This window comes from Cyprinodon variegatus, unplaced genomic scaffold (assembly GCF_000732505.1).
Source record: "Cyprinodon variegatus isolate N-32 unplaced genomic scaffold, C_variegatus-1.0 Scaffold85, whole genome shotgun sequence".
Taxonomy (NCBI): Eukaryota; Metazoa; Chordata; class Actinopteri; order Cyprinodontiformes; family Cyprinodontidae; genus Cyprinodon; species Cyprinodon variegatus.
The window spans coordinates 497,136-519,481 of NW_015150538.1; the positions used below are offsets into that span (position 1 = coordinate 497,136).

General features: G+C 36.4%; 1 protein-coding gene across 1 annotated transcript in view; it reads left to right on the plus strand.

Annotated features, from left to right (window-relative positions):
• Window positions 1–22,346, plus strand: part of adgrv1 (adhesion G protein-coupled receptor V1) — a 143,887-nt gene that overhangs the window by 100,328 nt on the left and 21,213 nt on the right. The window contains exons 89-93 of the mRNA XM_015373314.1: window positions 8,691–8,807; window positions 13,637–13,815; window positions 17,144–17,301; window positions 20,303–20,310; window positions 22,104–22,123. Of these exons, the coding sequence (XP_015228800.1) occupies window positions 8,691–8,807; window positions 13,637–13,815; window positions 17,144–17,301; window positions 20,303–20,310; window positions 22,104–22,123 (482 nt within the window). The remainder of the gene's footprint in view (window positions 1–8,690; window positions 8,808–13,636; window positions 13,816–17,143; window positions 17,302–20,302; window positions 20,311–22,103; window positions 22,124–22,346) is intronic.

A 22,346-nucleotide genomic window follows, 5' to 3' on the forward strand; every position in this document is an offset into this window, starting at 1 on the left:
AAACTTTCATGTATTCCAGGGAACTCTTTAAAAAAATTGACACTTTATACACACACACACCAACATGATCTTTGTAAGATTATTAAGGCAAGGCATGGTTTATTTGTATTGCTCAGTGCAACACAAGGACAATTCAAAGTGCTTTAAATTAATAAAAAATTAAAATTGAAGAAAAAAAAGCAGAATACAAGCAAATGAAAATAAAACCATGATAAAAGCAGGAAATAAGACAAATAAAACGGTTGGACCACTATCTTAAACTAATATTACCTCAGTTAACAGTTTAACATCAACAGTCAAAGGCAGCTCTAAACAAATAGGTTTTTAACCGACTTAAAAAAACTCAGACTTTCAGCCTCTTTTACAGTCTTCTGGAAGTTCGTTCCAGATAAGTGGAACATAGGAACTAAATGCGTCTTCTCCATGTTTGGTTCTAGTTCTGGGTGGACAGAATAGGCTGGAACTAGAAGACCTGAGTGGTCGGGAAAGTTTGATACACTGACAACAAATCTGTAATGTTTTTAGGTCCTGATCCCATCAGTGATTTATAGACTAACAAAGGATTTTAAATGTTATTGTCTGAGCTACAGGGAGCCAGCATAAGGACTGCAGAATGGGGCTAATGTGCTCTAGATTCTAAGTTCTAGTGAGAACACAGGCAGCAGTGTTTTGGATCAGCTGCAGCTTTCTAAATAACTTTTTAGACAAACCTTTGAAGGCACTGTTGCAGTAATCAATTCTACTAAAGAGAAATACATGAATGAGTTTCTTCAGGTGATAAAAGGCTGAGTTAGTAATTGCCTTTAAGTGCACATAAACGTAAGTATCAGGAAAGAAACACTATAGCCTGGATTAATGGATGGTCATTCCAGATCTGCAGACTTGTTAACTTAAATCAGTTTCTAACTTTTTTAAATCAAAGCTATGTCTCTATTAAAAGAATAGCCTGTAGGGGTCACTATAGCTCTATGGCTAGAGCCCAATAACAACAGCCTTAAATGAAGTGACTGATCAATGATTACCCTGAGAGCTCCTCCGTTTTATGACTAAACCCTTTTTGGCACTGACTTGAAAATTACTGCATTGATGAAAATTGCATGAGTCAACTGCTTCAGCTTTTGTTGTTTGAATAAATGCACCTGTGGCGATTAAACCTGGTATAAACTGAGCTCATTAGCATTCAAAAGTCTCTCTGGTAAATGGAAATCTGCAATAAGTGAATTAAAGGGGATTAAACTTAAAGTGCGAAACAGTTTATACTTAATTTTGTTTTTCAATCAGTTTGTTCATTTAGTCTGAGTTAGCTCAAGAGATTAAAGAGCCAGGTTTTTATGGGGCTCATGACATTTCATCTCAGCTCTAGCACTAATTAAATCTAAATCACCCCTGCTCAGGGACCGATTGGCTTCAAAGCCTCCTATTGACAGATCATAGACGTGTCTTGGGTAAAAGGCCTGTTGAATTTTGTTGTTTCTGTAAAACACTCAACATATACTGATAAACTCTAAACTAAAAAAGTGATAAATATTGTGTCACTTTGAAATAAAAGTTGCCATGCAAAGACTCTAACTTATCAGACAACCCAAGCAGCATTTTACAGCATGTTGTAAAAGTATTAGTGCTTGTCACTTTACATCTAAAACTTCATTGTGTTTATTTTGATTTCCAGTATTATAGAGCAAAACAAAGTAGTGCAAGATTGTGAGCGGAAATGAAAATGGTTTATGATTGTTAGCTTTTCAGTATCTTAAAAAGTGTGTTGTGTATTTGTCTTCAACCCCCCTCATCTTGGATGGCCCTGAATCTTAAACTTTTTATCTTCAGAAAGTAAGCTGTTTGGGAAATTAAAGTTATGTTATGACACATCTAAGCTTTGAATATTTTGGGAAGCACTATTTAAGCCATGATCCAAAATAGGAAGTGTGTACCATAATTGCCAACCTAAGAAACTATGACTGCACCGAAACTGACTGACATTGTTTGAAAAAAATGGATCAGACAAGCAGGCAAAAAGGATTCCCAATACTGAGGAATTCATTTTTTTCCAGCTTGGACGGGTAACCAGGATAGAGCTGACTCAAAGAAATATGGAGCCAAATACCAGGCAGTATGGCAGAAGAACCTCTAGGTTGCAAAGCACTTGAAATCAGGGTGGAAGTTTACTTTTCAGCAGACATAAAACTGGGACTCCAATAGAAGAATATACAGTAGATCAACTTACTTGATGTTTGTAATTTAATTTAACATTAACATTTCTAGAGGTAGGAATGCTTATGCATGAAAATGTGAATTTCTGCTCCTGATTTGGAATTAAAGCAGAAAAGTTTTATTAATCTTAGTTCAACAAAGCAGCCAGACTTAATGCTTCAGCCCAGCTGAAGTGCACACTCACACATAGAGGTCTGTGGAAGGCCACAGCAGACCTACTGTGTTTGTTCAAGGGGCTGACCTTGGACAGCTGCTTTCAGTGTTTTTATAGCTGTACAGATACACATGGATCTGTCTGCACACGTTTGTGCTGCAAAAGAGACCTCTGCCTGCTTCCCTCCAGATGTTGAGGAAGGAAATTCAAGATCCTTCCCAACAGTGCTCCTGGTGTGATGAAAAAGCAAGCAAGCTACTCTTTTAGTGGCGTAATGGGAGGAAGAGAAGGCCTACTGGAATGCAGCTAAATGTGCCTCATGTGGGTGGTGCAGCTTAGAGTTTACATATGGAGGAGTGTGTTACCAGTGGCATCTCAAAGCATGCATTACAACAAATGGTTGGGTTAAAGTAAAAATAGCATGGTGGGCCCTGCCTGTGTGCAAGTGTTGTTTGAAATGCACAAACTAAGAGAATGCTTTATGCAGAAATTATCAAAAAATGTGATTCTGAGAGATGTTTAAAATCTCCTAGAGTAAAAATGTTTATGATATGAAATTGCTGACACTAGTTCATCCTGTTATGATTGTCTTCCACACTTCATGTCTCAAATAATCATAAGAAACCTTCCTTATTTGGTACATAATTTGTTTCGAGAAATACATCAGTTGATCCCAGAACTGAGATGAAAGATCTAGATGCGGGCTTGGTTACATGCAGGAACACAGTGGTACTCTCTTCTACTTCTGCTGTGTGTGTACTCACGTAAGCAAGCGAAGGTGCTGCGCTGTGCTTGTTTGGAGGTAAAACAGACCACAAGGGGGTGGGTATTTATTTGCCGACAGGTTGTTCAGCATCTGTGGCTCAATGCAAGATTTAACCAAAAACACCTGTGAACTTTAGTTCTGCTGCATGACCTTACACAACTACTGCATGACACTTGTGCATGCTGCAGAAACCCTCTCATGTAGCCGCTATGTACATCAAAATGTAAATCTCAAAATTTTCAAAATAAAAGCTTTTACTAACAATATTAAGTCATCATTTGAACAGAGTCCACCTGCAGTATGTGTAACTCAGTCTTTATAGCCGCATGTTGGAAGAAAGCCGTAAGAATTGCCATTTGCTGGGTGCAGAAGTGGTAAAGGGGTAAAAATTTAGTTCTCAATGAGACCAGGCCCATTAACCTTTACTGTGTGTCTTTCCCCTGCTCTTTATCAACCCCATTTTCTGTCATCCTACTTTCAAATGAAAGCCACATATGTCCAAATAAAGAATTTCCATTTGCAATTTTCCATTTAAAACCAAGGTGATGTGAAAAATATGTGGTAAGAGGTTCTCTTAACCGGAAAATACAAAAATTGAACATTCTAGCCTACATTTGCTTTATTGGACTCAAAAAAAATCACATTGGAGGAGTGAAATTAGTTTGTGTTTTTTTTTTTGTAAAAACAGAACCTTTGAAGAGGTAAGAGGGGAAATACATGGAACTTAATATAAGACGATCATAAAAGAAAACATATTTGAAGTGCCAAAATATTTGATACAGGTGGAATTTCACCTTACTGCAGGATGGTGAGGCTAAGGATACAGCCAATCTACATTCCAAAAATGTTAAAAAACAATCTACTGGATGTTATTTCCAAGTGGATTTTTGGAATGACTATGATCTGGATTAATGAAAATCTTCCAGCATACAGCCAGACCAACCAAAGCATATTTATTTGCTATGATGTGGGCCAGTCAAAGTTCGGAGAGAAATCTGTAGAAACTTAAAATTATTGATTGCATATTTTTCTCCATACAGTCTGACTGAGTTGAGATATTTTGAAAAGAGGAATGCCTAAAAAATAAATAGGTCTCTAAATTTGCCAATCTTGTGTGGCTCTACCCACAAGACTATAAGTGTAACATGAATCAATGTGAAACATTTTAAAAGAGCTGAGAATCCTATGCAGCGTTTTGTATTCTATACCTCGTGAGAACAGTCAAAAATTCAGAATTGTAAATGAGAGTTTGAGCCCCACTGGTGTCCAGTGATGAGAAATATGAAGATTATAATAATTAAGGCATAATTGTAGCTTTTTTTCTGCTAAATCTCAACAAAGGCAAAGAAGAAAACACCCTGTATGCAGGCTGATGCTGGAACCAGCTAGATCAAACCGGTAGCTGTTAGGAAGAAGGGGGAGGTGAAGGAGAAGCAAGGGGAGAGAGGAGGAGGGGAGATTATATGTAAAGATGGAGTAGGGAGGATAAAGGAGAAAATCTAGGATAAAGCAGGCAAGGTAAAAGAGGATTCAGAAGAAGAAACAGAAAGTCTTCTGGATAGCTTTGAATGGCTATGCAGGCATCATCTCTCAAAGATGCACTGCATCTGGTCTATGCTATTTTTAGCTGCACTAGTAAAGTTTGCATGGGCATGAGGCCTATCGATCAGCCCTACAATTAACCTGGAGGGGAAGAGATGCAACCAACATCTGCAATAAAGAGTTTCACAATTTTCTTTTTTAACCATGCATGTTTCACTCATTAATTTGTTAATCAAAGTTTTCATCAGTGTGTAGTGAACCAACAGTTTCCATTGCATTTTTACTTCTTCTTTTACGTGAGGCTATTCACTGCTTGCATCTCAGGCTCTGCACATTTAGCTGGTGGAAATTGTATTTCTTTTTCTTCTGACCCAGTTAACAAAATCAAATTAAAAATGACTTCCTTTTATCTACAAGAAATGTAAACAAACTGTCTGTGCGGTTAAAAAATTTCTAATTTAATAATTTGCTTGAATATTAATGCTAAGTGTTAGGCAGCACACCTTATATACAACTTATCAATCGTCAATGGTTTGTTCCTATATTTTAATCGACCCATCTAAATACATATCGAACATTATCATCGTAAGAAATTATAAGGAAAAATTACTGCTGTAGCAATTGTTTTATACTGAATATAGGACATCATATTTATATGTTGTGTTATTAGTATGGTATAACACAGTAATATGTAAAGTGGTTTCAAAGTCTAAACTTTTGTACATTCTGACCACAATGCACCACCTTCCAGTGTCTACTTTGAAAACGTCTGGAGCCTGAGCATCAAGACAGATAGATTCCGGGTGCCCTAAACAAAACAAAAAAAACAGAAAGCTTACTGTAAATGAGAGCAGCAGACATTCATATGATCTCCACCTGGGACCTCTATGCCTTATAGCCCCACCTTTTTAGCAGGTCACTATTGTTATCAGGCTAACATGCACGTAATTCTGTTACTTTTAACTATGGACCAAACAATGCCTGCTATGATTCTTGTATCTACTAAGCAACTGTAACTAATACACAAAAACAACAGAGATATCCGTGACAGCTTCAGCTCTAAGATATTCCTCTCCACACGCAGAATTACCTTAAGTAAAACTGCTCGACCTGCACAGCTAGAGAACAAATGAGTATATTTACTCCTTTTCTACACTTAAGTAAGGTTCAGTTTTTTTCTAAATAGAGTGGGTTTAACCCTTCATCCTTTTCTACCTTCTAATTAAATTTCAAAATCTTGCTCTTTTGCTGTATAAATAGTATCTAAGAAATCTCCTAAATCTGTTCTCTCTGAAAAAAATAATATTTACCGAAAAACGTGAGATAAAAGTGTAACATAATTTAATTCCCACTAGGATGGAATAATAATCCTGCCACATCTAGATTTTTTTTGAAAACATGGACTGATATAGAAATAATAATTACACCAATTTATTGATATTTTCATTTCAAAAGTTTGATTTATTAACTTTGATCATTTAACTTCAACAAAAATAAAGACTAGATAAATAATCAGTCTTCAAGTTCAGATAATATACATTTCCCCCTTTTTTTTATTATACTTTTACTCTTTATTGAATAACATTTCAGAAATAAAAACCCAATTAGTTAAAAGGACAATTTTCTGCTGTAGCCAACCTGCTAAACATAGTGTACTCCACTTAGCTTGCTGATGTCCTTTAGTAATGCAACATGACCTGAAACATTTCAAGAGCCAAATGTATCTTTCCCATAAATCTTGACCCTTTTATTGCAGCCAGCTGACTACCCGTGCATAGCAAGAGAGAAATTGGGTCAGTGCTGTGTTACTCCAGCCACTCTAGCTTTTTTGCAGTGTTATTATTTTTATTGTTTATTATTTAGAAAATCATTATTTAGGTAATATTGTTTTAGATGCTAGTAATTGTATGATGGAATTGGTTCCATGCAATTTGGCAATATACACTTTTTTAAAATGCTGGTGAAGATTCTCAGTCATCCAGGTCATAGCAATTCCAAAAGAGTTAAAAAGAAACCACTGGACTTTGTGTAGTTTGCTAATAAACTAAGGGACCAAAATGATGAATATCTTATGGTCTGATAAAATGAATATTAAATTATTTAGTCATAATGAGGTAAATCGAAAGATTGTAAGCATAAAAACACCCTCCCAAGTCTTAAGCATTGATGTGGTCACATCATGTTTTGTAGATATTTTGCTGCAAGAGAAGCTGGTGCAATTGGCATTACACGTTTTAATAAAAACAAAAAAAAAGGAAATACATGTAGATATTACTTAAATATAAAAATACTGAAGCAACATGTTAACAACAAAGTCAATGTTTAAAATGAAGTGTAGATTTGTGCCTTTTGGATGTGTTTGCAAAGTGGATGAATGAGTGTTCTGCTGTTTGCCCTCTTTATGGTATGTTTAAGGCACAGACACATTGTCTCATTCATTTATTGAAGCCAGTCACATGCTAAAGCCTTGGTTCAAAATAGGGTAAATAGTTTTTTCTTTGACCTTTGCCATCAGTTATATTATATAAGTTACTTAACAGACACAATTTATTTTCCTTTATCCACTATATGACTGTGTCACAAGAGATAGGCAGGTTTTGTCAGACTATTGGGGTTGTTGGATTTGTATGTTATTGTGTTTCATAGTGTTGTAGATTAATTAAATAATAACTAGCCCGATTACTCAGCCAACAGAGTGAGAGTTTGAGTCAAAGATTGTGTACATTTATTGATTGGAAAAAGATTTCACATTTATGTGTGCAGTGTTCTGTTTAGTTTTTCTGTCTTTTTTTTCCGGTGTTTTTCTTAGAAAAGATGGTTGTCACAACTTTTCCTCTTAGAAATTCCCATTTTCTGCTAGCAAACACAGTTTCATTGCACAATGTTTGCTCCCATAGCCTACCTGGCCAGCCTCTCAACTCAGGCACAATTCCAGGCCGTTCAGTCACGAGTTCCCATCCTGTGCCATCCCTCCCTCTTACATCCCCCAGGCACCACTCGTAACATGCACAGGAAACTGACTCAGGATCTTTTAAGGGATTAAAATAAAAACAACAAAAATAAAGAAAGTTTATATTTTTCCTTTTAATTATAAGATGCATGGAAGAGTTTAGAGGAGGGTAAAATTGAGTAATGACCATTTTTGTTATGTCGGACCATTTATATTATGCTGGTGAAGAATCCCTTAAATTATGTCAGAAAAAAGAAACAAAGTACACAGAAAGGGAAGAAAACAGGATGCACTTTAAAATGAAGGCTTACATATTATTGTTACATAACATATATTAAAAGTGAAAGCTACTTCATATAATCATGTTTTACGTAAATTATTGAAATGTGTGTAGTTGTAATCATGTGCTTTCCTCTTTTGGCAAAAATGGAAATGCAGAAGTGGAGATGATTTAATATTTTAGGTAAAAAGTGACTAAGTTCGAAACTTCCTGTTGCTGTCTACCATTCATGCTCCTCCTGCTCCACTGAGCAGGCCGGGGGCCAGCAGACAGTCTGTTATGTAACAACTGCTTCCCTCCAAGGGTGAATATAGCTCTGTAACAGACAAGCTGAGCAGCAGCATTTTTCGCTGCCCTCAAAATGTTGGCCTCCCATGTAAACAAGTTTTCACCTTAAAGCATGAATGCTAACTCTTTCATCCTGTCTCCATCCAGCTTTCATGCTGTATCTCTGAATTGGATGGATTAACGCAACACTTCTCTAAAATTACAATATTTAAAAGCTTCCACTTGCATACCTCCATGTTCAGCAGTGTTTGAGGACACGGAAATATATTTTACCATTGTTTAAATTGTGTCTGGTTGTATCCTAATGCATTGTGCACAAAGGATTTCTGTAAAGGAGATTTTTTACAATTATAACAAACAGTAAAACTTACAGAAAAGAACATTGTAGCATAATCTTTTCACAATTTGAGATGTTTTATTGATGTAAACTGCTTAAAGACTTAAAGAACAAAAGCTTTACATTTAGTCATAAACATCTTCTTTCCTCTTTTTGTTTCTACAGATATGTTTCCTGGTGTCAGCTTTCCGTGGTCCCATATTCTCAGATGACAGCTGTGCTACTCTGGCATTGTTCTGCCACTATTTCTATCTGAGCCAGTTTTTCTGGATGCTCATACAGGTAACACAAATTTAAATTAAATAACAGAGATTTAATGCTCAAAATTTTATTTTACAAATGTTTTGAAAAAACAAATAATAATCTAAGAGGTGTTTTTAAATGCCTTAAGACTCTTCTGTCAGTGATTAGGGTGGTTTATAATATCAGCCTTTTTCATGTGAATTAATGTTACAAATTATAGGTGTTTACCATAACTTTATTTCACAAAATTCTGGCAAGATTTATGAATCTATCTTTCTTAAAATGCACAAGCTGAATGCCATAACGGTGCACAAAGCAAAACTTTGCTGTTAAGCTTTCATGTTTCCTGTCAGTTGATAGAATCAGTCTCTATGACTCTCTTGCTGTCCACAGACATTGCAGACAATTATAAGCATATATTTGTTAAATAGCTTCTTGAACTGCAACCTTTTCCTCTCACTTAGTGTCCCTTGTTAAATAAATTTAATATAAAAAATCGACCAAGTTTATGGTGCAGAACCGGTTCGGTGTTTGCTGACAATGCTATCAATGTTGGCAACCTTTGGAAAGCAATTTGTATTTTTACATTAATGGAAATGCAGTTGTAGGTTAACTTCCTTTGGGATTTAAATTGGTATGCAGTATGAAAAACATGCCAAATCATCTCTTTTAACACTAAATAGCTTTTGGTGAAGCATTGTAGCTGCATGGGGAAAATTCCTTCTCACTTGAAAAACAAGCAAATTTCAGTGCAGAGATGTACAGTTCATGGATGGGATTCTGCGATCAGAGGGAACTTCATATCTCCACCCTGAGGCACTGAACTCTACCCTCGAAGTTGTCATTTTTAACTCCCAAAGAGTAGGGTTTATCACTGACTATATGGAGAATTTGGGATCAGAAATGAGGGATTTACCTTCCTGCACTCCAAGCTTGAATCCAGCCTTGTAAGATGAATGTGGGCATCTTGTTAATGTTCTTTTTTTAGTTATTGAAAAGAGCTAAAACAAACACAAATACTTCAAATCTACACTTACTAACCTTTGAACTTAATGAAGAGTAAATTCAAACAGGTCTTACAGTAAGAAACTTATTTTGGTTAAACAAAAAAATAAAATCTTAAATCAGCTCTAATAATTCTCATTAGATGCTGCCCAATTATGAGTTAATGAGATAAAAACTTGTCAAACCTGTGAAATTAATTAATTTCTCAAATGTTCATTCATTCAAAGAAGAGCACATTTTTAACAAGTCTTCCCTGTTTTCCTTCTGTTAACAGATATGCACCTTGTGTTGACCAGCTTTCAATTGTTATGTTTGAAACTGATTTGTCTTGATAAGGAACTGATGTGTTATTAATTGAGGTTTATAAGATTAACTCCTCAATCAGCTTAATGAAACAGACCAAACCACAATGTATAACCAGATCAATGAATTGTAGGCATGCTGGATCTTGGTATTTATGTCTGCTTGTGCACAGATGGTGACCTCAGAGACTCTGTGAAGAGACAATGTGAAACTAAATTGAAGTAAGCTGTGACTCGCATACAAGATTTCAGAGCCACATGGTTTTCATCAATAGGTTAACAGCTCATTTAAAGCAGTGGAAAGAATTTTAAACAAAGAATTAACCCAGAAAGGACTCAGATCAAGTAAAAGAAGCAGTGTTGCGTGGAGACAACAATCATTTCATGACATATCTACATTGTCATGTGTTAGAAGAGCTGAGAATAAAGGTTCTCTAGATACTAGCTTTCATCAACGTGGTGCTGAAACCCCAGTGTCGTCTTTATTAGCTCCAGTTAAAGCTCACCACTCATTCCTCCCCAGGTATTAGGTTGCTGCTTTTAGATAAGTGGCTGAAATCAGAGTTTGCTATTGAATCTTACACCCAGAAGACGAAATTAATCAATATTAGCAGTGTGTGTGTGGGGACAGTATCAGGTCAGAAGAATTTACTTTGGTGTAATGACAGAAATTCAATCTTGGGCCAGAAAAGCTGTTTCTGGACTGCAGAGGCTCCAATAGAGGATCTCAGGTCAATTTAAATGTTGTAGTTGCACAAAAGTCCCGCAGGCCTGCCTACAGTTTGTGTTTTTCATTTCTCTGTGTTCCAGTTTGACAGTCAAACAAGCACCTGAGGCACCTCTTACACCTTTGTAGACAGGCGGCTGGCAGTCTGTTAACAGCAAACAAACCAGTTTCTTATATTAATGAGTAAGGGGACAAATATTCTATTTATACACTGCATTCAGAACAGCTTCATCATGATTGAAGTTTTTACATTTTGTTTTGTCACAACAGCAAGTTAAGAAGCCCAAGGTAAGTCATTTTCCCTCCAGATGCTTTGAAGGACACAGAGCAAACATGTGGGAAACTGTGGACTTGAATAATGAGACCAGCATTTTATTTCTAAGGCAAGATTCACACAATTTGTGTTAGAAAACCTACATGGCACATCACTCTGAACCCTCCACCCTATACTGAAACATGGTGGCGGCAACATTATGCTGTCGAGATTTTTTTATTTTCAGCCGTGGGAGGGAAGATACATTGAAGTAAATACTGGGCAAAACTAAAACATGTTTTTACCATGTTTAAATAAAATAATAATAATTCAATTCAGTTTATTTATATAGTGCCAATTCACAACACATGTAACCTCAAGGCACTTTACAGTTCATCAGATCATCCAGTCAAATTGATCCAAAGTTTTCTATCTAAGGAAAACCAGTTGATTGCATCGACTCATTGACTCATTGCAATCCCTCACACTAAGCATGTAGCGACAGTGGAGAGGAAAAACTCTTTTAATAGGAAGCAGAACACGGCTCAGTGGGAGCGGCCGTCTGCCGAGACCGACTGGGGTTCAAGGAGACAGAGATACAAAACGCAACTAATTTAACTTTATTGATTTCACATTGGAGAAATGTACTTCTTCATTAACCGATCTCCTTGGGAAGCAGTGGGCTGCCATTGTGCAACGCAAGCAATGTGGTGTTAAGGGTCTTGCTCAGGGAGCCAGAGTGGCAGTCCGTGGGAGTGGGGCTTGAACTTAGAACCTCTGGATTCCAAGCGCAATGTCATAACAACTAGGCCACCACTCCCCAAATGGGTAAAGGCAAAAAAAAAAAAAAAACTGTATTATAGTCAGATGTTCAAGTGTGCATAGGAAGGGATGTTTGTATAACACACTTAAAGTTTTTACAATGACCTTGGAGTTTATGAGGTGCTTTGATTGGATTTGTCCAATAAAAATCTTAGCAAATACACCTGAACTTGTGTTTGTCTCATGCAAAAATGCATGAATGCTGTTTGTAAGGTGCTAAAAGTTTACTTTAGTGTTACAAACTGGAAACTGCAAACATTTTTTCTAAATAAGGGATTTCTTCTCCTTTTCAAAAGGGTCAGAATAAACAAAAAAAAAGACATTCAGTAGTCAAGCATTTATTAAATGTCCAACCGTTTTTTGCCTCCACTATTAAGTGGGTTTCAGTGGGACTCAAAATGTCCAAGCATTTTTTGTGGAGTCATTGTATTAATCTTGTGTTTGATTTTTCAATATCAGATATTTGTGTATGAACTACAAGGTGTCTCCATATGGTTATAAAATATACAAAAAGTAATTACAATAGCAAAATGGATGTTATGTCAGTCAGTACTTTGTTGTGGAAAACATACAACTAAAACATTGTTGAATACAGAAAATATTTTTAGAGCTCACGTACAGTCGGGCCTTAGTATCTGCAGACAAATATAAATGCACCAGAATTTGTGTTTGTTTCATGACAAAATGCATAAATGCTGTTTGTAAGGTGCTGATAGTCTATATTAGTGTTACAAACTGGAAACTGCAAACTTTTTTTTTCTAAATAAGGGATTTCCTCTCCTTTTCAAATAAGTCAGAATAAACCACAAAATATACAGAAAAAAAAAATCTTTAGAGCTCCAGTACAGTCTGGCCCTTAGTATCTGCAGACAAACATAAACAGGCCTCCATCAGCAGACCTGCTGGTCTGCATCCAGTGCCATTTTGCCTGGCAACACAATCCTTTGCATCAACAGGCAGTGAGTGATGCAGCCACTGCAGAGAAAACATTTAAGCACAAAGTTACCTGTTCTCCCTCTCTGCATTGATCCACAATGCCCACAGCTAAGGAACATAAAGCACTTGGGTCTGAGTAAGTCTGCTCTCCTGTGACATTACGCTGCAACACAATCTATTCATCCTCCTCATTTTCATCCAGAAATTCTGCAGTGAGGTCTGTTTTGCTGGTGGTCATTCAGTCTGGTGGAAAATTGTCAGTTACTTGAAGGATTAGGTCTTGCTGTTTGCTGCATACTCAGGGTATAAATGTAATATTTGAGCATTTGCAAACATGAATATTCTGATGAATTATAGCCATTAGAATATTGTATAACCCTGAGGCTCCTCTAAGCTTTGCTCTCAGTTTCGTGAGGTAAAAAGACTCTTTGCACTTTGTTCTTGTCCATCTGAATCAAAAGCTGCTGAAGTCTCCACGCAGTTGCAAACAGGTGTTCAGAAAGTCTGCTTACATAACAGCGCGGGGTTTAGCAAATCAGACAGATGGGTAAATCCTGTCTAAATTGCAAAGCAAACACAAGTTGTTTTGGGTGTGATGTAAGAGGCAATGTGTGTATGCATTTTTATTCCACAGTTTCTATGAAAACCCAAAGTATTTCCAAATAGATAGCTTTAAAAGTCACATTTTGTGATCTTTTAATCCTGTATTTTTATTTATTTTGTTTTCATCAGGAGTATTATCCAGTTATTTGTGCATGTGTCGTAGTATTTTCTTTAATCCCCTTTACAGTAAATGTGCTTTTTTCTTGAACTGTTTCCTCAGGCAGTGAACTTCTGGCAGGTTCTGGTGATGAATGATGAGCACACAGAGCGGCGCTACCTGCTCTACTTTCTCTTAGGCTGGGGACTTCCTGCTCTAGTCATCATCGTCCTGGTTATTGTTTTGCTTGGTGGCTTCGGCTGGACCATACATGCTGTGTACGGGCTGGTGCATGGCGATGTGTAAGTTAAACATGCATTTAAATGAATATACTGTACCACTTTCACAACCTTTCATAAAATCATAATATAGACTCCTTTATCTCAGGGTTAAACAATGATTTTGGCAAGATAGCTTAGAAAGGTTTTACACAGATTTGTAGCTATAAGAAGGTATCAGGATATAGGATTCTTCTTATTAAAAATTATAAAGTTTATTTCCTGCCAAGGAGCCAACTTATAAACCTAGATATCTTGTCCACCTCTTTATTTAATTCAGAAACCAGTTCTAAGGGGAACCTAAAAACCTTGGAGCTAGTTCCTCTTGATAATTAAATGTACTTTTAGTGTTGCACAAGGATCACTGGAAGCAAAATCAGGTCCTCAAATTGAGATTATGCCACTCTTCACATTTGGCACAATGTATTCAGGTTGAAAAGCTTCACCTTTACTCCTTCAAACATTCATCTTGTCACTATCACCACATAGCTCAACATTTGTCTCACTGTAAAATTTCCATCCAGAAGGTATCTGAGGTGTCACCACATGGCGTTTGGTTGTAGAGGAAGTGCCAAGGACTCTCTTAATTAATGTCCATATAAAGCTCACCTTACAGTACATTGAATAGTAACTCTGACATCCATTTTCCTTTCCATACTTTAAATTGTGTCCTTGGGGTTTCTGGGCTATTGAAGACCATCTTAACCAACAAGTTTTTCTTGAAAATAAATTGAATAAATAAAATTTGGATCAGGTAGGTGAAACTTTGACGAGGTTGTGTGTTTCAACAGGACAAAGTTTGTTTATGAAACTGTTTATGAAATGGTTAGAGGAAGCTAACGTTACAGCTATGAAATAGCATTCACTTCATGTCTGTTGAAATCCCTTTTTCCTGCAACCAGCAACATTTACTAAAACCTGTATGTATAATTAAAAATATTTGATTGTTAGATTTCCATTGAATTTAAAACACATTTTTTTTTGTATGTAATAAATCTACCATTGAAAAATAATTCAAAGGCATCAAAAAAATCCTTGCGTTGATATAAATGTATAAATATATGTATTTACACCTTTTAACTGTACTATAAGCACCTTTTGAACCAGCTACCTAAATAATAAAGAAACCATGTTTTAAGCAAGGATACTTTTAAAGAAACACCCTGAAATGTCCTTTTTAAAACTCCTCTGAATGATGTAGGATTACTGCAGTGTTTTTCTTCTTTTGCTGTGAAGGAAACTCCTTTTCAGAGCGAAAGGAAAACACCTGAACTAGTGATGTCATATGAGGAGAGAGTCTGTCCAATCAGCTGAATGATTCAGGAAATGAGTTTCAGTGTAGGCATTCATGGCGCCACACAGAAACTTGAGTCTTTACCTTGTAGGTGGAGTTTTTCTGAAATGACTTCCTTTCTATTTATAGTTTTGAAGCCTTAAACATAACAGATTAAATCATTTGGTAAAAAAACACACACAGTCTCCTCTTTGGGTGTGTCTGTTTCTCTGTGCTCCTGCCTTTATTTTCCATGTATGAGCAGGTATCCCTGATGGGCAAAGCTTTGTCCTGATTTGCTCTAAAACGCTGAATCACATCTTAAACTAGCCGGTGGTCTTAGGTGGGGCTGTTATCCTTGGGATTGAGCGAGGTAGCGTGTTTCCTGTGAGTGGGTGTGAGACAGTGAGTGCACACATGAGAGATTTAAGGACACAGAGGAGGGTATTCAGTTACCCCTGGAGAGCATACCCTGCTCTTTGAAGGACTGAGGCAGCATTTACATTCATTCACCCTTCTCTTTTACTCCCACCAGAGCAAATAGGTTGCCTCTTGTTTCTTCACCAAGACAGCTGTCTCAGTTTCACCCTGTCTGGACATAAACAAGCCTTAAGCTCAGGTCCTACGTCACAGATGATTTTTTTTTTAAGTAATTGTATCTGGGAGGGCTAAGGTCAGCACATATAAAGGGAATAAAACTGATTGAGTATAATGATTAGAATAACAAGGCTTTTTATTTGCATACTTTATAGTAGTGCAACAGTATTACAGTGGTGCTCATACCTCAGGTTGCAATTAGTATATTTGTTTTTTTCCGTCATCCAAACTTCATCTAATATAATATGTTTAGAGATCCAGTTATTGTGCCTTATTGGAGCTTTGTTGTTACTTGACCTGGTGATGATTCACCGATAGCCAAACAAATATTTTGTTCAGTAACAGTTTGTTTTTATTCAGATGTTGTTGGAAGAACAACTGGAAACATATTTTTAAAATTCAAACATGAAAAACCAAATTAAAATAGTTCAACACATGTACAGTCAGCTACAGATTTACATTATATATTGCTTGAGTGAATTAGCAGAATCTGTTAATCAAACTGATTTATCTAGCACCAGCTTTAAAAGCAGTCCCGAGTTGCAAAAATATCCCAATGCTACCCAGTCTTGGAGCATGTAGGACCAATCAATGTCTGGGTTCATTAAACATAACCAGTTTGTGTTATGAGTTTTGCTCAGAACTTATTAGTTTTAAAAATAATAACCAAAATACCCAACATTAGGGCCCTATCATAAAAACGAGTGTTGTAAACATCCATTTTGCATTAGAGTTCTCACATTTGTTTTGCATACCTTATTATGTTTTGGCTAGGATTGCTTTAATTGGTTTACAGAACCAGCTCTATCTGTAAGTGTTTGCTTCCATCAAACCAGTTTGTTTTGTGAAAAGGTACAAAAATCACACAAGCATTTGGCTCCGCTTGTTTGGCAAGTCTTGTTTATATGAGCATGTTGGATTTCCCAGAGACAAAAATTTTTTTTCTTTTTTTTTTTCTTTTTTTTTTTTTTCAACGATACAGATTCCTGAGTGAAAGAAAAACCATGTCACATTGTTTTGTTTTGTTTTTGTTAGACACATTTCACCACTGAAAGTATGTTTGTGTGATTTATTTTTTTAATTTTCATTCTTTGAAATGAGGAGGGCACATGACCTTAGTTTTGTAACCAGCAGGCTTAGCTTGCCTGTTTTTCTTTAGTGTTGATAATGACCATGTTTTTCTTTCACTGCCAATGTTTGGCAATGAACTGCCTTTGGATCTGAAGAATGGCTCAGAAGTGAAATCAAAAAACATTTTATTCTTGGATTATTGAAGAAAAGTCTTAAAAATGCATACAAAAAAAACAAGAGTTAAATGTAGTTATTAAATTCAGCATTGCAAAAAGGGATTATTCTTTGTGATTTTCAGCACTTATTTTTTTAACAATTTCAAGCTTGGTAGCTAATGTGTTTTATTCCATCTTGACTAATATATATCGTGTAAGAATTAATCACTAACATATTCCCTTTTATCTCCTCTAGGTGTTTCATCCCCAACATCTATGCGGCTCTTTGCACAGCAGTGTTAGTGCCTCTAATATGCTTGGTTGCAGTGCTGGTCATATTTATCCATGCCTACCAGGTAACTGAGCAATGGAGGGCCTATGATGACATTTACCGAGGAAGGACAAACAGCACAGGTAAATAAGTCTGAGCAATAATGTCAATTCTTAATTTTTGATCTTACTTGCCTCCAAACCAGGATTATACAACTGATTGTATTTGGAATATAATCAGAATTTTATAAAATGTAATTTCCAAATCCAAGAGGCACTTAATTTTGGTCACATTAAGTTTAATAGGTGTAAGACTTTTTGCTTTTTCCCTCCAGTGCTTTAGGTGGTAGCATTGTGCTTAAAGTGTGTTTGCCACCACTTAGAAGGGAAGAGAAAACGTACAGCTAACTAGTGTGCAGATATATGCATAAAGTAGAAGTAAGCTGTTTCCTATGCAACAGTAACAATAGACTGTGAATAAGCATGCTTTCAGGGTCATGAAAACAATAAAATCTTGGAGTAAAACATCTACATACTTGTGGTTAGCGCAAAGGAAAATCAAAATAAATCACAATGGCCTTTTTTAAACACATGGCAACTTATATTTTTGTTAAAGTCGTCCAGACCAACCCCAAATACATCTAGAGATCAACCGTCTTTTTTTAATAAGTATTTGAATGGATTTAGGCAAAAATCGTTTTGTGCCTTCAATCCCATATTTTATCAATTTACAACTCAAACAGCATATTTATACCATAGATCAATATAAAATATTTAATAGAGAACCAAACCATGTTTTTTATTTTATGTATTTTATGCCCGGAGTTTCTATGATTACCTGGTATTTATCTGTTTCCATCTTTGCATCATTTCTGATCAGCCTCCTTCTCCTTCCTGAAGCAAAGAATCTCCAGATATGATGCCGCCATGTTTACTTTAAACCTCTTCACAACTGCATACCATGACTTGCCTGCTTTGTTCCTTTGTCTCCATGCTTTCAATTCTCTAAAAATATTAACCTCATGTTTGCCTCTATTGCATTTTTGGTTGTAGACTTAATACATGTGGAAAAGTTCAAGGAGTATCAGGACAAATAATGAGGTGAAGTATTCCACCTCCGTTATTCTACCTGTTTGAGTAACATGTTGAGAAAAACAAATCTAGATGAAACACAATTGTGCTTTAAACAATGCTAACCTTTTAATATTTGTTCAGCTTGGATGTCTATTTGACAAAGTATACCACGTCTAATCCATTTGACAACAAGCCTAAATGCACTTGATATAATAATGTACCAAGATGTGTGCAAACAGTCTGGATCTGTGCAATATTAATTTGTTTTGTTTGGACAGAAATAACTTTCAGAAAAAGTATGATTGGTGTAAATCAGAACTGTACAGTCAGGGCAGTCAGACATTTTGCCCACACAAGAAGAAACAAGCCAAACATCTTCAGCCTCTCATCAGTCAGCCTGTAATCACTGGGCATCAGTGATAATCAGGAGGCTTTCGTTGGTTTTTGCTCTGCCACGGCCTCTCAGTTGAAAACTGAAGCCCAAATTAGGGCAATTTGCAGTTTTACTGTGTGTGGCCTGTGGTGCAGTGCAGACAACCAATTATTGTAGCTGTAAACTGGCATCAACGTAGCTCGTGGGATCTGATTAGGCATTATAATATGATAGACCAGGAAAACAAATTAAAACTTGTTTAACCTAAAATCAAAGACAAGGAACCAAATATAAGGAGAAAAGATGACACTACAAAACAGCAGTGTCTAGGGTTATACACTTCTTGTACTATGAACACTACCCATTTAAGCTGTTGATATCCACTGTCCATCCACTGGACAAGTACCACACTTCAGTCAATCCGTGCATCTGCTTTAAAACAAGTTTCTGCAAAATGTGCACCCCTTATTCATTGTATATGTCTGCATGTTGCAGCCCAGGGTTACTATGGGACAGTGTCTGGGTTAGGGAGTGTACAACCCGGAGAGCTAACTAGTCCATCCCAAAAACAACCTATTTGGAACATTTATATCAAAGGATAATATAGAATCTCCAATTAACCCAACATGCCTGAACACCCAGAGAAAACAGATGAAATCCACTCTGAAAGGCCAGGACAGCTGTGCTAACAACTGCACAACCTTGGCAGCACTAACTGGTCAAAGTTTGAGGAGAAACTTAACAAGGTTGGCAGTAACTTGTATCTGTTATCTGGACGCTTGATGACTCAACAGAATCTTGTTTACACACAAAAGGCATACAGTACAACACATCATAAAACTTGCACACTAAACATATTGCATTTTTTTATTTTTATTTGTATCTTTTGCCAAAATGCTGTGCATATACATGTATATTATCTGTATAGGCCAGAGGTGGGGTACACAGAGACAGTACAGGACAAACAAGCAAACGTGCATAAACTCATACCTAAGTGCAGTCATGTTTTTGGACGCTGGCAGGCTGCCTAAGTCCATGCTTTAACCCACACATGGGGGGCACATGCAAGCTCCATGTCAAAAGATCACAGGCTAGGGGGTGTAGAAGAACAAATATACCCTTTATTGTTCTTTAGTGGAGAAATTCAGGCGTGTCAGTGGCAAGTACAAGAAACTAAATAATACAAGAAAAGATTTCAGTAAGTAATACTGTTCAGCTAAAGATAAAAATGTGCTGTTATTAAATAATGCATTTAAGTAATTAAATATTCAAGTTACCATGTAATCTGGATACATGTTTTTTAAAAGTTCATATTAAGCAACTAATTATGACTTCATTTTTCTTTGCCCTGCAGAGTTTATCTAATATGTCTCAAGCCTCCTTCTTCATTCCTTTGTTGCTAATTAGCTTTAAGAGAAATAATAACTTATTCATTAATTATTTTTAAGATGCAGATTCAACATTGATATTTCCATTTAGCTGATTAAATTTATGCACAGTGCATATAGAGGTCACGTTTTCAAAATCCTTACAGCAGCAAACAACTGGTGTGATAAGATGAGGACTAATCTTTCTGCTGGTGCATGAGTGTGAGAAGCCCACATGTTAAACCCACAGGACTGTGTGAAATATAGCAGGATTGCTGACGTCAGGAGGATCAGGCCATCATGCCAAAGTCTGCTTGTGCACCTCTTGCAGACGTTCCTGTATCTGAGGGAATGACTGGAACTCTGCCCTGTGGCAGGGAAAAGAAGGCGCTCTAAACCTGAAGTTAGGGATATTAAAATGTCATCAGTAAAACCCTTATCACAACCTAGCTCAGAAAACCATGAACAGTGTTTATGAGACCAGATGTTCTTTTTGATACAAGCTTTTTTACAGCAGCATTTGCTTCATGGACGCATGATTTTCAATCGCTGATTGGTCAGAACAGGAATAAACAAATACATGTGATGGATAAGGTTTTATTGCAAAGTGCTTTATTGTTTACAGTGCCTTCTGAACTTCATCCAATTTTGCCTATTAAGGTTAACCACAAACTCAAATGCCTATTTAAGCAATTTCTCCCGGATGTTTATTGTTTCTCTACTTGGGGTATCAAGGTTGTATCTGTTATCCAGACAAGTTTATTTTGTTTGAATTGTTTTATAGCATTTGTACAACTGGTACATTGGTCTCTTCCAATGCTGAAGCTGAAGATATTTATCATCATGTATTTTGCATGGAATAAATTATTGTTGTAAATATATTTAATGATTAATTTCCCCAGATTTTGGTTCTGTTTGGCCTTTTTTTATTGCTAGTTGGGCTCATACGGGCTTATATTGCATCCATGTTGTAGCTCATTGATACTACAGCTGCTGACCTCTTTGAGGCACCAATGTCAGTACTGTGTTTGTTTTTTTATATTTTGTTTGACTTTTTTCTTAAGTCTATCATCTCAGTTTATCTTTTCAAACTGAGATATCATGCTGAAATACAAACTGTAAACTGAAAGTTATTAAGAAAAATAGGTGCATCGTGTTGAAAAATGAAAACTATTCCAAACAGCTGAGAAAGAACAAGCATTCAAAGAAAGATTCATATATTTAGTTTCCATTTTAAATTGCGCCCACATGCTGTTTTTTATTTTCTCTGTCATGGTGGTATCCGAAAATGCAGTTAGCCTTTTGCAGTTGGTCTCCATTTGGCTCTGGGAACCTGCTCTTACTGTGGGAGCTCTGTCCCATCCAGAGTGGAATTTGCTTACATGGTTGGAAAACTCAAATTGTTCATAGATGAGAAGGAGACAGATGTGCTTGGGTGGAAGAAATAGAGGGAATGAAATAGGAACAGTATGTGCTGCTGGAAGCAGTATAAAGGCCTAAGGAGCAAAGAAAAAAAATATCTAACAGGCCAGCTGTCTTCTAAGAGATCTTTTTTTCTGATAATGTTAAGAAGAGAAATCAGAGCACGTATTTTGCAAACATGGAGAGTAGGAAAAGAAGCAGACTATGTGGCAGAGTGGGAATGACTGAAGCATGGAAGTGGCACCTAAGTGTTGGCTTTTTGTGCAAACCTGGGCCCCGTGCCCTGTGTTTCCATCCTACTTGTGAAGTGAACTGGACTCTGCTGGACACTGTGTCCTACATAGCAGCTAGCAACAGGCTACAGCTAAACTGAGTCAGCAGAGCATTTTTAAATAGGATTATCCCTCATGACTCTAACATCAGCTTAGAAAGTTTTTTTCTGCCTTAAAAATTATTAGGCAAGGTTCCTTAAGGTAAGAATAACTACGGGGTCATCAAATGTGTGATGACCCTGTAATATATATATATATATATATATATATATATATATATATATATATATATATATATATATATATATATATATATATATATAAACTTGGTAGAATGATACATTGTTTTGTTTTCTTTCATTATTTCTTCCCTTTTTGACATAGACATCTGAAATCAATCCAACTGTTACTAGCAATATTTCCTAATAAGGTTATCAGATGGGGTTGAGCTTATTTTGGTCCTGTATTGATTGGCTCTAACAGTTCCCTCTGTCTCCTGGGTCTCTCTGAGAATGTTTTTTGCAACTTTCCTTATCAACCAAGAGCAGTTAGTACTGTAATACCAAGTGTAGATTTAACATATCTGTGCTCTCCTTAAAGGAATAGTACACCCAAAACATGATTAGCCTTCATTTTCTACTCACCCCCATGCTGAACAACACTCTGGAGTACTTTTTTGAT